Genomic DNA, 12,674 nt, shown 5'->3' on the forward strand with positions numbered 1-12,674 from the left:
CCAGGGCGGCGAAGTCCTTGTAGATAAAAAGGAAGACACTAGTGGTTGGTACTAGGAATGGTGGCCGACAGCTATAAAGTCAACTTCGTATTTTTTTTAGTTTGGTGACTTTCAAAAAGTAAACATCTTTTTGGGAACATGTTTAAGAACTCTGTATGAAGGCTTGTATTAAAAGACCTAGAATTTTGAGATTCATCAGTACAATTATGATAACATTGAAAACTATAAATTTAAAGACATATTTGGTAGAATTTTATCTGAAAGACTTCAATTTGGAGACTTTTGGTTGAACGGGTTCTGGTAGAAAATGAATCAGTTGGAGACTCTGAACAAAGGAATTTGTTGTGGAGACTTAAATTTGGAGACCAACTTGATAACATCGTTTTGGAGACATGTTCAAGAGCCCTGTGTGAATAATTATTTCGAAGAAATCAGAAAAGAGACTTCAATTTTATTTCGTATCACTTTAAAAAAAAAGATAGACTTTAATGTGGAGACATTTGATTGAAACACTTTTGTAACATAATTTCTCAGTTGGAAGCATGTTTTTGCATATCTGAACCTAGAACTTTTTTTTTTTGAACTTCAATTTAGAGACATTGTTTTGGAGACTATCAAGTTGAAAACAAATGTTGGCGACATATTTAAGGACTCTTTGTGAAAGCTGGTATTTAAAGACCAATGATTTTTATCTACAATTTGAACTTGCCCAACTATCAAAATTTTCAGCAGAGACTACACATTTGTAGTCTCATGTTTGTAGTCTTTTTAATTGAAAGACAACAATTTGGAGACTTTCAACTGAGATTCTTCCGTAAAAAAAAAAACATTTTTTGGAGACTTCAATTTTGAAGTTCTAGTTTGGAGATTATCAAGTTGGAAACGTCATTTTGAAGACACGTTTCAGAACTCTAAATGAATTTTTATTTTGAAGGAATAGAGACTTAAATTTTAATTCAATTCAATTAGTTTTTATTAGTAAATAATCAATTCACAATATCGTAATTTTTATAACCTAATAGAGTTTTGGAGTACCTTTCAACTATGATTTGTACTATAGTTCATTTTGATGTAATTGGATATTCTAACAATGGATTTGCCAAGAGAAGGAAAAATTATTTAAAAAAAAAAACCTTCGAAATTTGCTAAGGAAAAGGATAGAAATAGAAAAGCTTAAAACTAGATCACAATTTGTTTTGTCTGTTGACGTCGAAAAAACTGCGCTGCACTAGGCAGCTTATCCGTTGTAGATATACTTCATCATCAGCTCACTAAGAGCTTGGAATTGTTCTGCCTTGTTCCGGCAGGCACGAAAGCGCGTGAGCATCTCTCCAGCAAGAGCGAAAAACTCGGGAAGCGTGAAGAGGTCATCTCCGGTGACGTCTGCTTGTCCCGGTGAAGTACCGCTCCCAGAAGCGGCTACTCTAGCGTACGAACCTCCCCAACCGGGAGGGAACGCTGGGTTGGTCGATGGAACCGCTCCGCCGCCAGCTGCTGCAGCGTTCGAGCTCGAAGTCTTCGGAGGTTGGCGGGACGCTGGCGCTTTCTTCTTCTTGTCCTGCTCCTCGAGGTACTTTTTCCGCGCGGCACAGCCACGGAAATTCGCCGTGTGGTTTCCACCACAGTTCGCGCACTTGACGCGCGCTTTGTGCTGCTGGGCGTTTTCCCCCAGCTGGTCTTTCCGCGGAAGATTGCACCTTTCGGTGAAGTGGGTCTCACCGCACTTTACGCACCGGGGCGGAAGATTACAGTTTCTTGAACCGTGTCCGAATTTTTGACAGCGGTGGCATTGCGCTGCGTCGGTCGGATTCTTCGTGTAGAATCGCCACGTCACGAAGAAGCCGTCCAGTGCTTTGATCCGCCGTAAGTCCTGGATTTTGACGGACCCACGATCGAAGTACAGGAGGTACAATGTGTACGTACCTGTCACTGTTGTCGATTTCGAGAGCACCTTAACCTCTCGAGGCTTAACCTTGATGCCCGACAGGTGTTCTTCCAGGTCGGAGATCGGGCGGTCCGGATATCCCTGAAGGACGATCTTCACAGGGACCTTCTCTGCAGGATCAAATGTGAAGAATTTGAAGTTTCGCAACTTCATCTTCTTCACCACCAGGTCGAAATTCTGTTTATTGTGCGTAATAACTTGCACAGAAGTTTTACTTATTTTCAGACAATATTGGAGTCCCTCAAGCAACTCGTCAATATCGTCTGCCAACGTTTCCAAAACAAAAATTGGAGGTGGACGTCGTTCCTTCGGAGAGTTGCATTTTTTCTTCTTTTCTTGCTTGCGCGCAAGTTCATCATCGTAATCGTCGTCGCTAGCATTGCTGCTGTCACTGTCGGTGTTGTTTTCTTCTCCACTCAGAATCTCAAATTCGTTTCTGGTGGGAACGTTGGAAGTGGTTGTCGTCGTGGTGCTTGTGGACTGCTGCTGCTGCTGCTGGCCGGAAGTGCTCCCGGATGCCCGGGTGGATTGTCTCGTCCGTACAGGGGACTCACGTGGACGGTATGACACGTGTAATAGCGATTCATCGATGACGTCACTGGGCACGCTCCCGTGCGCGATGGCGGTCGATGCAGCGTTGGTGTGTTTACCTTTCTGCACTCTGCCGGTAGATGAGCTTCGCGGGTTTTTCGAGGCCGCACTCGAACTGCCACGGCCACGGCCGGCCCTTGGCATGCTGGAGCAGCAAACTCGCGGATAATCACGGTAAATTACGGCGAAAAAAATCGAAAAGTTTGAGGAGCTCCGAACAGTAGACTGTTGCTGGCTGGTGTTGCCAGTCCCGATGAAATTTTAATTCTTATTGCTATGTACTAGGATTTTGTTGGACTGTCAACTTGAAATTTTGTTTAGACTTCTAGCTGAAGGGCTTCAATTTGGAGACTTTCGGTTGAGTGTTCAAAAATTTCTCATTTGAAGACTTCAGTTTAGAGACCTTGATTTGGAAAATTCAATCTGTAGACTTATGTTAGTAGACTTTTTACTGAATATTTGGAAACTTTGGAGACTTTTAGTTGAATGTTCAGTAATTATTCATTTGAAGACTTTTAGTTGGAGACCCTGATTTGAAAACTTCAATCTGTAGGCTAATATTTGCAGACTTCTTACTGGAAATTTGGAAAACTTTCGATTGATACCTTTATTTGAGACATCAATTTTGAGACTCTTGTTTGGAGATTTTTGTGTTGGAACCAATAATTGGAAACATGATAAGTAACTGTGTGAAGTGTGAAGACTTTTTTTTTGAAATTGGAGAATTCTATCTGATGGACTTAAATTTAAAAACTTTGATCTTACTGGAAATTTGGAAAACTTTCGATTGAGAATTTTTTGTTGAAAGATTTTTTAGTATGAGACTTTGATTTGAGACAACATTTTTGAGACTCTTGTTTCGAGACTTTTGTGTTGGAAACATAAATTGGAGACATGATTAGTAACTGTGTGTAGTGTAAAGACGTTTTTTTTAAATTGGAGACTTTAATACTTACACGTGCAACTTTCAATGTATAGATATGGGTTTGTAGACTTTTATCTGCGGGATTTTGATTTGGAGACTTTCGGTTTAGTGTTCAAAGATTTCTCATTTGAAGACTTCAGTTTACAGAACTTGATTTGGAGACTTCAAACTGTAGACTTATGTTTGTAGACTTCTTACTTGAGAGTTTCCTGATAAAAGATTTCTTAATTAGACATTCTGATTTGAGACATCAATTAAGAGACTCTTGTTTGGAGACTTCCATGTTGGAAACATAAATTGGAGACATAATCAAGAACTCTATGCAGAGGCTTGTTTTTGAATGTCTAAGATTGGAGACTTCAATATGAAAAAAAAAATTTTTTGAGGCTCTGTAGATACAGTTTTGTAGAAACTTTCCGATTAAATTACTTCTGTTGACAGATTTCACATTTGGAGACTTCTGTTTGAAACCACTTTTTGGAAACTTCAATGTGTAGACTTCTTACTGAAAATTTGGAGCCTTCCAATTAAAAGACTTTTATCCAAAAATATGTTCAGTGTGAGTTCTATTTATAGAGCCTGATTTGAAGCAACATTTTGGAGACTTAGTTGGAAACATCATTTTGGAGACATTGTTTAGAACTCTGTGTAAAGATTGGAGACTACAATTTTTATTTGTTAAGTAATGATTACTTTTTTAGATTATTCATGTGCAGATATAAGTTTGTAGACAATCGGCTGAAAGACTTCAATTTGTAAAATTTTGAGTGAGAGACTTCTGTTAAAACATTATTTGGAGACTTTCTTCACGAATCTCTAGGTTGTCAAGTTCATAACAAATTTTTAAAGAAAAACTTCTAGAACTCTCAAGGCTTTGATTCAAAAGCTTCCGATTGGAGACTTCAATTTCAAATTCGTACTTTTTATCCAACTCAAAGCCCCACAAAGTTCATAAGCCCTCCACACCGAGTCACAAATCTGCCATCTGGCATTATGGACCTGCACCAGCTCGACCCCCTCTCAAACAGCCGGCGGGACGTCCACCAATCGGTCACGATTGCCCAATAAAAATATATCCCCGTACTTGTGCACCCCAGTACAGATGTCCTTCCCCCCCATCCCCTTCCCCTTTTTATTGCCCTGCCAATCGAACACAATTTATAATCATTCTTTGCGAAGTTCTTCGGCGCTGCATCCCGCCGGAGATAATTTACGACCGGGCTCTCCCGGGGCATTTGTCTCCCCCTTCCCCTCCCTTCTTCATTCATAACTTTTTTGTTTGCCCAATCGAACGTCGGAAAACTGCTTACTGATCCGATTTTTTTTCATTTCTCTCTTTCTTCACACAGATGGTGACGAGAACGAAGAAGATATTCGTGGGTGGTTTATCGGCACCTACCACACTGGAGGACGTGAAAAGTTACTTCGAACAATTTGGACCGGTAAGTAGGAGCGCGCCGCCAACGGCGGCGGTTCCTTATCAAAGGGGACACTCGCGCATTCATGGAAAATTTTTGGTCCGGGGAAAGACCTCGCAGAAACAATTTTAAAACTCGGCTTAAAAGTTTGCTCTCCTGGCTGATCCAATTGTCCGAGCGGATTGTCCCGCCGGAGGCGATGTTGGGGGTTTAGAGTTGAAGCGAGGTTGTGGTTCTTAAGGTGGAAGTGATTTGGGACTGGCGGTCGACTTAGGTCGTTGAACGACTTAGGTCGTTGAACGACTTAGGTCGTTGGACGACTTGGGTCGTTGGACGACTTAAGTCGTTGGACGACTTTGGTAGTTGAACGACTTAGGTCGTTGGAAGACTTAGGTCGTTGGATGTCTTGAGTCGTTGGACGACTTAGGTCGTTGGACGACTTGGGTCGTTGGACGACTTAAGTCGTTGGACGACTTAGGTCGTTGAACGACTTAGGTCGTTGAACGACTTAGGTCGTTGAATGATTTAGGTCGTTGGACGACTTAGGTCGTTGGACGACTTAGGTCGTTGGACGACTTAGGTCGTTGGACGACTTAGGTCGTTGGACGACTTAGGTCGTTGGACGACTTAGGTCGTTGGACGACTTAGGTCGTTGGACAACTTAGGTCGTTGGACGACTTAGGTCGTTGGACGACTTAGTTCATTGCACGACTTAGGACATTGAACGACTTAGGTCGTTCAACGACTTAGGTTATTGGACGACTTAGGTCGTTGAACTATTTAGGTTGTTGGACAATAATTTATCAACGGATGAGGCAGATTTCTGACCCTTTCCAGTGAGTTACTCCCAAAAATATTGTTATCGTACTTTCCCACTGCAATTTTGCGACCAGCAAAAAAGGGCGAATTCAACGTGGCTGCAAACAGTCGAAAAAGTTTTCCCGAAGCTCGTTGCGCCCGAGTACCCACTTGTATGCAATTCCCTCCGACCAGGTACGCCCAAAAGCCTGAGCTTGAACTTTATCGTTTAGGGACAACAACGCAAAAAAAATCCTTTCACCAAGCCGCGTAAGATTTCCAGGCACTCCACGGCGAAGCCCGGGCTCGGAGTCCGTAAAATGTTTTAATGTATTTAAAACTAAAATTAAATTCGTATTAGCTTAACTTTATTATATTTCATATTACTGCTCAAACGAGCCGGGCGCAAGTTACGGAGTTGAACAACAAAATAATCATAAAAAAGGGCGGAAAACTTTTCACCGCCCGGGTCCGCCACAAAAACCGAGTGCTCGCTTCTTCAAGGAATCCTCTGAAACACGATAATCACCCCGTAACAGCTCACATTCTCGCACGTTCAGCAACTCTTCGCCGGGGTGAAATTGCAACTAAAACCAGTTACGTGTCCTACCGGGGGCGCTTCCGGTTGCCGCTCAAGCACGTGTTTCGGCGGTGAGGACGTCTTGTAAAAGGTGGTAAAATCCGTCCCTAAATGATTCCACACTTAAATCGAGTTGAAAGGAAATTTGAAAAACTACCACTTTGGCTGCGCGTCTTCGGAGGGAAGGAAAGTTTTCATCTCTTGCGGGAAGGTTGAGGGGGGAGTTATGAAGCGGAAGATCTAATTTAATCATGTCGTTTCATTTGTTACACAAGTTACTGCCTGCCGTACAGGTGGTGGCTTGAAGGTGCCGTAAACAAAGGATTACCTGGCAGCAGGCGTCAACCGGTCGTCGAGGTTGAAGGGCTTAACTTTTATGGGGATGATGGGGTTTTGGATGGGAGTTTACTGAGTCTGTGAGAGTTTTGGAATTGGGTGAGAATTCCGAGAAGATGCTGCTGAAAATACTAGTAAAAGGTTGAGAAAAGACTACGAGATTGTGATTTAAGTCGTTGCGCATCGTTGGTGCAGAGTGACTAAAAAGTCAAATACTCAAGCTGTACTAAACCAATCAAGCTCATATTTAAACAGTAGATTTGTAGGAATGTTGACTACAAGTTGTCGGAACAGTTTTCCTAAAAAATTTACCGTTTTCGAGAAAACCCCATTTTACAGAAAACGAAAAAATCGTTCCCTTAGTCCTTAAGTCAAAATTAAACGAAATCGTAGATGCAATTTTGTCAATTTGTCAATTTTGTCAATTTTGTCAATTTTGTCAATTTTGTCAATTTTGTCAATTTTGTCAATTTTGTCAATTTTGTCAATTTTGTCAATTTTGTCAATTTTGTCAATTTTTTCAATTTTGTAAATTTTGTCAATTTTGTCAATTTTGTCAATTTTGTCAATTTTGTCAATTTTGTCAATTTTGTCAATTTTGTCAATTTTGTCAATTTTGTCAATTTTGTCAATTTTGTCAATTTTGTCAATTTTGTCAATTTTGTCAATTTTGTTATTTTTTTCAATTTTGTCAATTTTTTCAATTTGGTCAATTTTCATAATTTTTCTTCTTTTTCCATAAATTTCCTATTTTTATTTTTTCTTAATTTCTTCAGTTTCTTTATTTTTTTCTCAATATTTTCTTTTTTTCTTGCCAATTAATTATATTTATTTGACTTTGTTTCTTAAATAACTTTAATGATTTAATTTCTTTTATTTATTCACCTCTACAAATTTCAGTTTTATTATTTTTATTGTATTTAAATTTTTTAAGTTTTTTTTTTGCATGGGAGTTTACCGAGTCTGTGAGAGTTTTGAAATGGGTGAGAACTCCGAGAAGAATCTGCTGGCAATACTAGTCAAAGCTTGAGAAAAGATTAAGAGAATGCGATTTTTTGTCATTGCGCATCGTCGGTTGTAGTGCGACTAAAAAGTCAAATACTCAAGCTAGACTATACCAATCAAGTTCATATAAGGACAGTAGATTCGTGAGAAAGTTGGCTACAAGTTGTCGGAACAGTTTACCGAAATATTGTACCGTTTTCGAAAAATCCCTATTTTACAGAAAAACTAAATAGTCGTTCCCTTAGTTCTTAAGTCATAATGCATCGTAACCGAAACTGTTGCGTGGCTTAAATCAAACTTTGACTAACTTCAGCAGTTCGATGACACTGGTCTGCTTTTTAAACTTGTCGCAAAACATTTAATTGCAATTTGTGTCCAATCTAATTAAATCATTCAAACCACAATCCACCGAGGACACATCAAACAAAACCAAACCATTTCAGTCCGCCCGATTCTCGAGGGTTCCCCCTAAGTGCGACAATCGACGACAATCGACTGTTTCAATGGTCCCTTTGATGTTCTGCTTGATAGGCGGCATGCATCGACCACTTGTCAACGACAGTTCCAGCTCAATGACCCCTTCAACCCTGTCCCGTCCCACCAGGACATCTATCCATTACACCAATCAAACAGCATCCCAGTTAATTAACCTTCAATCACACACACACACTGTTGACTACTCGGTAAAAAAAACCCGGACACTTCCTGGAACCAATCCCCGACAACGACTTCCTTCTGGGTGCGTACCCCCCTCCTCGTTCAAGAGTTCTGCCAATAGATGTGCATGTCCAAGGGTCGCCGACATCAATCCGGACTCCACTTTTTTTTTTGTTCTCTTTTCTGTCACCACTTGCACCGTAAAGCTCCGTGACAAACCCCTCTATCAACACACGAATCAAGGCACGTACGTGAACGCCACTTGAAACATAAAAATACATATTTGTACTGCACACGGTCCCTTCGACCTGCATCCGTCTTCGACGGGAAGACACTTCCTCCGAGCCGAGTGGGGAGAGTAGAGCTTTTGGCACCACCCCCGCAACATCGCACAAACACCAACAAAGACGATGAATTGTGTGAAACATGTGTGACAAGCTTAGCCTTTTGCTCTTGGTTGTACTTCTTGGTCACACGATCTACTTTTTTTTTTTGCTGGCAGAGTCCCTGCTCAACGACCTGTTTTACTTCATGGACCCCAGGAGGGGTTGAGGAAAGGCCGCCCAGACAAGGAGTAATGGTCTACTTTTCTTCTTGAAAAATCAGCACTTTTATGCCACAAAACCGAGAAGAAGGCACTTGAGTCCGGGCTTTCCTTTTGTGTTTTGCCGTTTGTGGCCGTTCCATCTCTTTTGTCCCGGACGCTGTGTATTGGTGCGGGTGCTCACCACTCTTACACACGAGTGATTGGAAAGAAAGCAAGGACTTTGTCGTTGTCGCTTTTGTCATTATCCCAAAGAAAGCCGAACTCGCTACAGTGAGGACGCGCTAGTTTGACTTGGGCCGTTGAATGACCTAAAGTAAGTGGCGTTAAATGACCTGAAGCGCTAAACAACCAAAAAACGTCAAATGACCTACAACATTGAATTCCCTGAGGAGTTGAATGGCCTAAACACGTTGAATGACCTGAAAACTTCAAATGACCTAAGGCGTTGAATGACCTAAAGCGTCATTCGACTTCCAATTTTGTCAAACCAATAAGCTTTTACAACAAGAAGACCATATTGAGCAGGTTGACACTGTTCCCGGTCATGCTTGGCCGCCGAAAAGGGACCGCCGGCGAAGGTTCCTGCCGCAGAGTGAGGGTGAGGAGAGGACAGAAGGGCCGACGATGATGATTATGGTAATCATCGTCGTTGTGACCGAACGTCGTCGGTGTCGTCGTGTATGTCCCCTTAACTTTCAAGCGTCACGGAAGGAGGAGGAGGATTTCCCCTGGAAGGGAGAGGTCACCGAGACGAGATTACAGTTGTCTACATTCAATTATCCGGGTAGTTTTTTCTGTGTGAGGACAAATGGTGTGCCCCTCGTGTGGAGGCACTTTGTCGGTTGTTATTTCGAGTGGACAGTTTGTGATACAATGTTGCTTGTTTGCGATGAGACACGTGAAGTAAAGTGTTTTATGAGCAGAAGAAGATTTCATGAATTTCTTGAATTTCTTGAATTTCTAGAATTTCTTGAATTTCTTGAATTTCTTGAATTTCTTGAATTTCTTAAATTTCTTGAATTTCTTGAATTTCTTGAATTTCTTGAATTTCTTGAATTTCTTGAATTTCTTGAATTTCTTGAATTTTTTTGAATTTCTTGAATTTCTTGAATTTCTTGAATTTCTTGAATTTCTTGAATTTCTTGAATTTCTTGAATTTCTTGAATTTCTGGAATTTCTTGAATTTCTTGAAATTCTTGAATTTCTTGAATTTCTTGAATTTCTTGAATTTCTTGAATTTCTTGAATTTCTTGAATTTCTTGAATTTCTTGAATTTCTTGAATTTCTTGAATTTCTTGAATTTCTTGAATTTCTTGAATTTCTTGAATTTCTTGAATTTCTTGAATTTCTTGAATTTCTTGAATTTCTTGAATTTCTGTAATTACTTGAATTTCTTGAATTTCAGAATTTTGACAATTTTGACAATTTTGACAATTTTGACAATTTTGACAATTTTGACAATTTTGACAATTTTGACAATTTTGACAATTTTGACAATTTTGACAATTTTGACAATTTTGACAATTTTGACAATTTTGACAATTTTGACAATTTTGACAATTTTGACAATTTTGACAATTTGACAATTTTGACAATTTTGACAATTTTGACAATTTTGACAATTTTGACAATTTTGACAATTTGACAATTTTGACAATTTTGACAATTTTGACAATTTTGACAATTTTGACAATTTTGACAATTTTGACAATTTTGACAATTTTGACAATTTTGACAATTTTGACAATTTTGACAATTTTGACAATTTTGACAATTTTGACAATTTTGACAATTTTGACAATTTTGACAATTTTGACAATTTTGACAATTTTGACAATGTTTTGATTCATTTTTGCAATTCCTTTTTGTAAACTGACGTTATACCCTATTTTCAAACAGAATTCTTCCAAAAACGCTTGCTCAACTGCATCGTGCAATTGATTTTCTCAATTTACACTCCATTTGTGGATGCTCATCGAATTCCGGGAAAACTTCGTTCCATGCCAGCTAGTTCAAACCCAAATCCAACTCACATTCATCGTACCACTTTCGACCTGCACAATTTGCATGTTTTCCCGGGCGGGAAAACTCCAGCTTCCCCCCTCCCCTCCCTTTCACACGAGCAAACGCTGCAAAAGAACAAAGATTTCCACAATTTATTGCGGTTCCGGGATTCCTTCTAGCTCTGGATGCATATGTCCTTTTGCGCTCCACTAGACCAAAGCCAGCACGCTCTCTCGACTCCACCGCGGCGGTGAAGAAACGACTAATGAATCAACCGATCGATTCCGGAGGTCTCGGAAGAGTTCAGCAAAAAATACGGAAGAAAAATGAATTTTCAAAACTCATTAATTAAATCCGATGCCACGCTCGATTGAGCGTCTGGTTTTTCCACCACTTCTGTGCCGAAGAAAGCAAGTTTTTCCACACACACTCTGGAAGCGATTCCAAATAAGAGCAACTTGGTACACGATATGCTGGCATCCAATCTGATTTGATTAAGGGGAATCCAAGCGTTAAGCTGCTCTGCGATGGGGTTTCTCCCTGTTGCTGGTGCAGAGCGAGCGCGCGCGGTCTCAACCCGGATCGAAGCCGGGTTTGTTTCGAGGTTTTTGATTACTGATGTGGTTTTCCGCTTCCAGACTTGGGTACGAAAACGAAAAGACGACGAGCTGGGGAATGTACAGGTCGATGCAAAGCTGCAAGACGTCGGGTTGCATGTCAAGTGTGGGGGATTCTGGAACTTGGGATAGACACTTTGCTGGTTGTCGAGGATTTTCAGGAATTTTAGTGTTTAGGATGAAGACTGAGAATTTGGAGACTTTAAAAGATCAGCTCAAATTTGGTGGATTTGATTTGTTTTTAATAAGCAACATGCGATGGAGTTTGACAGTGGAGACATGCAGTTGGAGACTTGCAATTGGAGACTCTCAGTTGTAGACTTGCAGTTGTAGACTTGCAGTTGGAGACTTGCAGTTGGAGACTTGCAATTGAAGATTTGCAATTAGAACTTGCAGTTGGTGACTTGTAATTGGATACTTGGAAGAATTTTCAAGATTAACTTTTTCCCACTGCCAAAAATTAAAAAAAAAAACTTGTCAGCTGTTGTTTCATTGTCCAAAAACCCGCACCAAAACCCGATCATGTACTCCAAGTACCAACACGTGGTCCACGTGTCGTGTTCAACAATGGCCCGCCAACCACCGCCGGCCACAACGTGTCGTGCTTCCCGCGAGCGCGTAATGCAACATAAATAAACTAAATCATTTTAATGTTTATGATCATTATAATTATTGCTTTTAAAGTATGTACAACCATTAGCGCACGTACGGGCCGTTAAAGTCACGTTGGCTGTACCCAGCTCCTGTGTTCAGGCCCCTTCGTGGTCGTTGTCGTTCGTTGCCGTTGATGCTCGATGATGTTGTCGTTTGGCCGCGCTCTGCTACTAGGGGTGGTGTCATCCTGAAGCGACTAACCACCGGGAACATACAGTGGAGGCCAGTGATGGGAAGTTTTGCAAATTTAAAATTTAACGCCATTAAACATCAAATTGGAGACGTGCAGCTGGAGACCTGCAATTGGAGACTTGCAGATGGAGACTTGCAATTGGAGACTTGCAATCAGAGACATTCAATTGGAGACTTTAAATTGAAGACTTGCAATTGGAGACTTGCAATTGGAGACTTGCAATTGGAGACTTGCAATTGGAGACTTGCAATTGGAGACTTGCAATTGGAGACTTGCAATTGGAGACTTGCAATTGAAGACTTGCAATTGGAGACTTGCAATTGGAGACTTGCAATTGAAGACTTGCAATTGGAGACTTGCAATTGGAGACCTGCAATTGGAGACTTTAAATTGGAGACTTGCAA

The 12,674-nt window shown here is 40.6% G+C and overlaps 1 protein-coding gene across 2 annotated transcripts in view; it reads left to right on the plus strand.

Annotated features, from left to right (window-relative positions):
- Positions 1 to 12,674, plus strand: part of LOC120432606 (RNA-binding protein Musashi homolog Rbp6) — a 1,179,690-nt gene that overhangs the window by 813,347 nt on the left and 353,669 nt on the right. For both annotated transcript variants that reach the window (XM_052709473.1, XM_052709474.1), the window contains exon 7: positions 4,811 to 4,903. In XM_052709473.1, the coding sequence (XP_052565433.1) occupies positions 4,811 to 4,903 (93 nt within the window). The remainder of the gene's footprint in view (positions 1 to 4,810; positions 4,904 to 12,674) is intronic.

This window comes from Culex pipiens, chromosome 3, assembly GCF_016801865.2.
Source record: "Culex pipiens pallens isolate TS chromosome 3, TS_CPP_V2, whole genome shotgun sequence".
NCBI classification, from domain to species: Eukaryota; Metazoa; Arthropoda; class Insecta; order Diptera; family Culicidae; genus Culex; species Culex pipiens.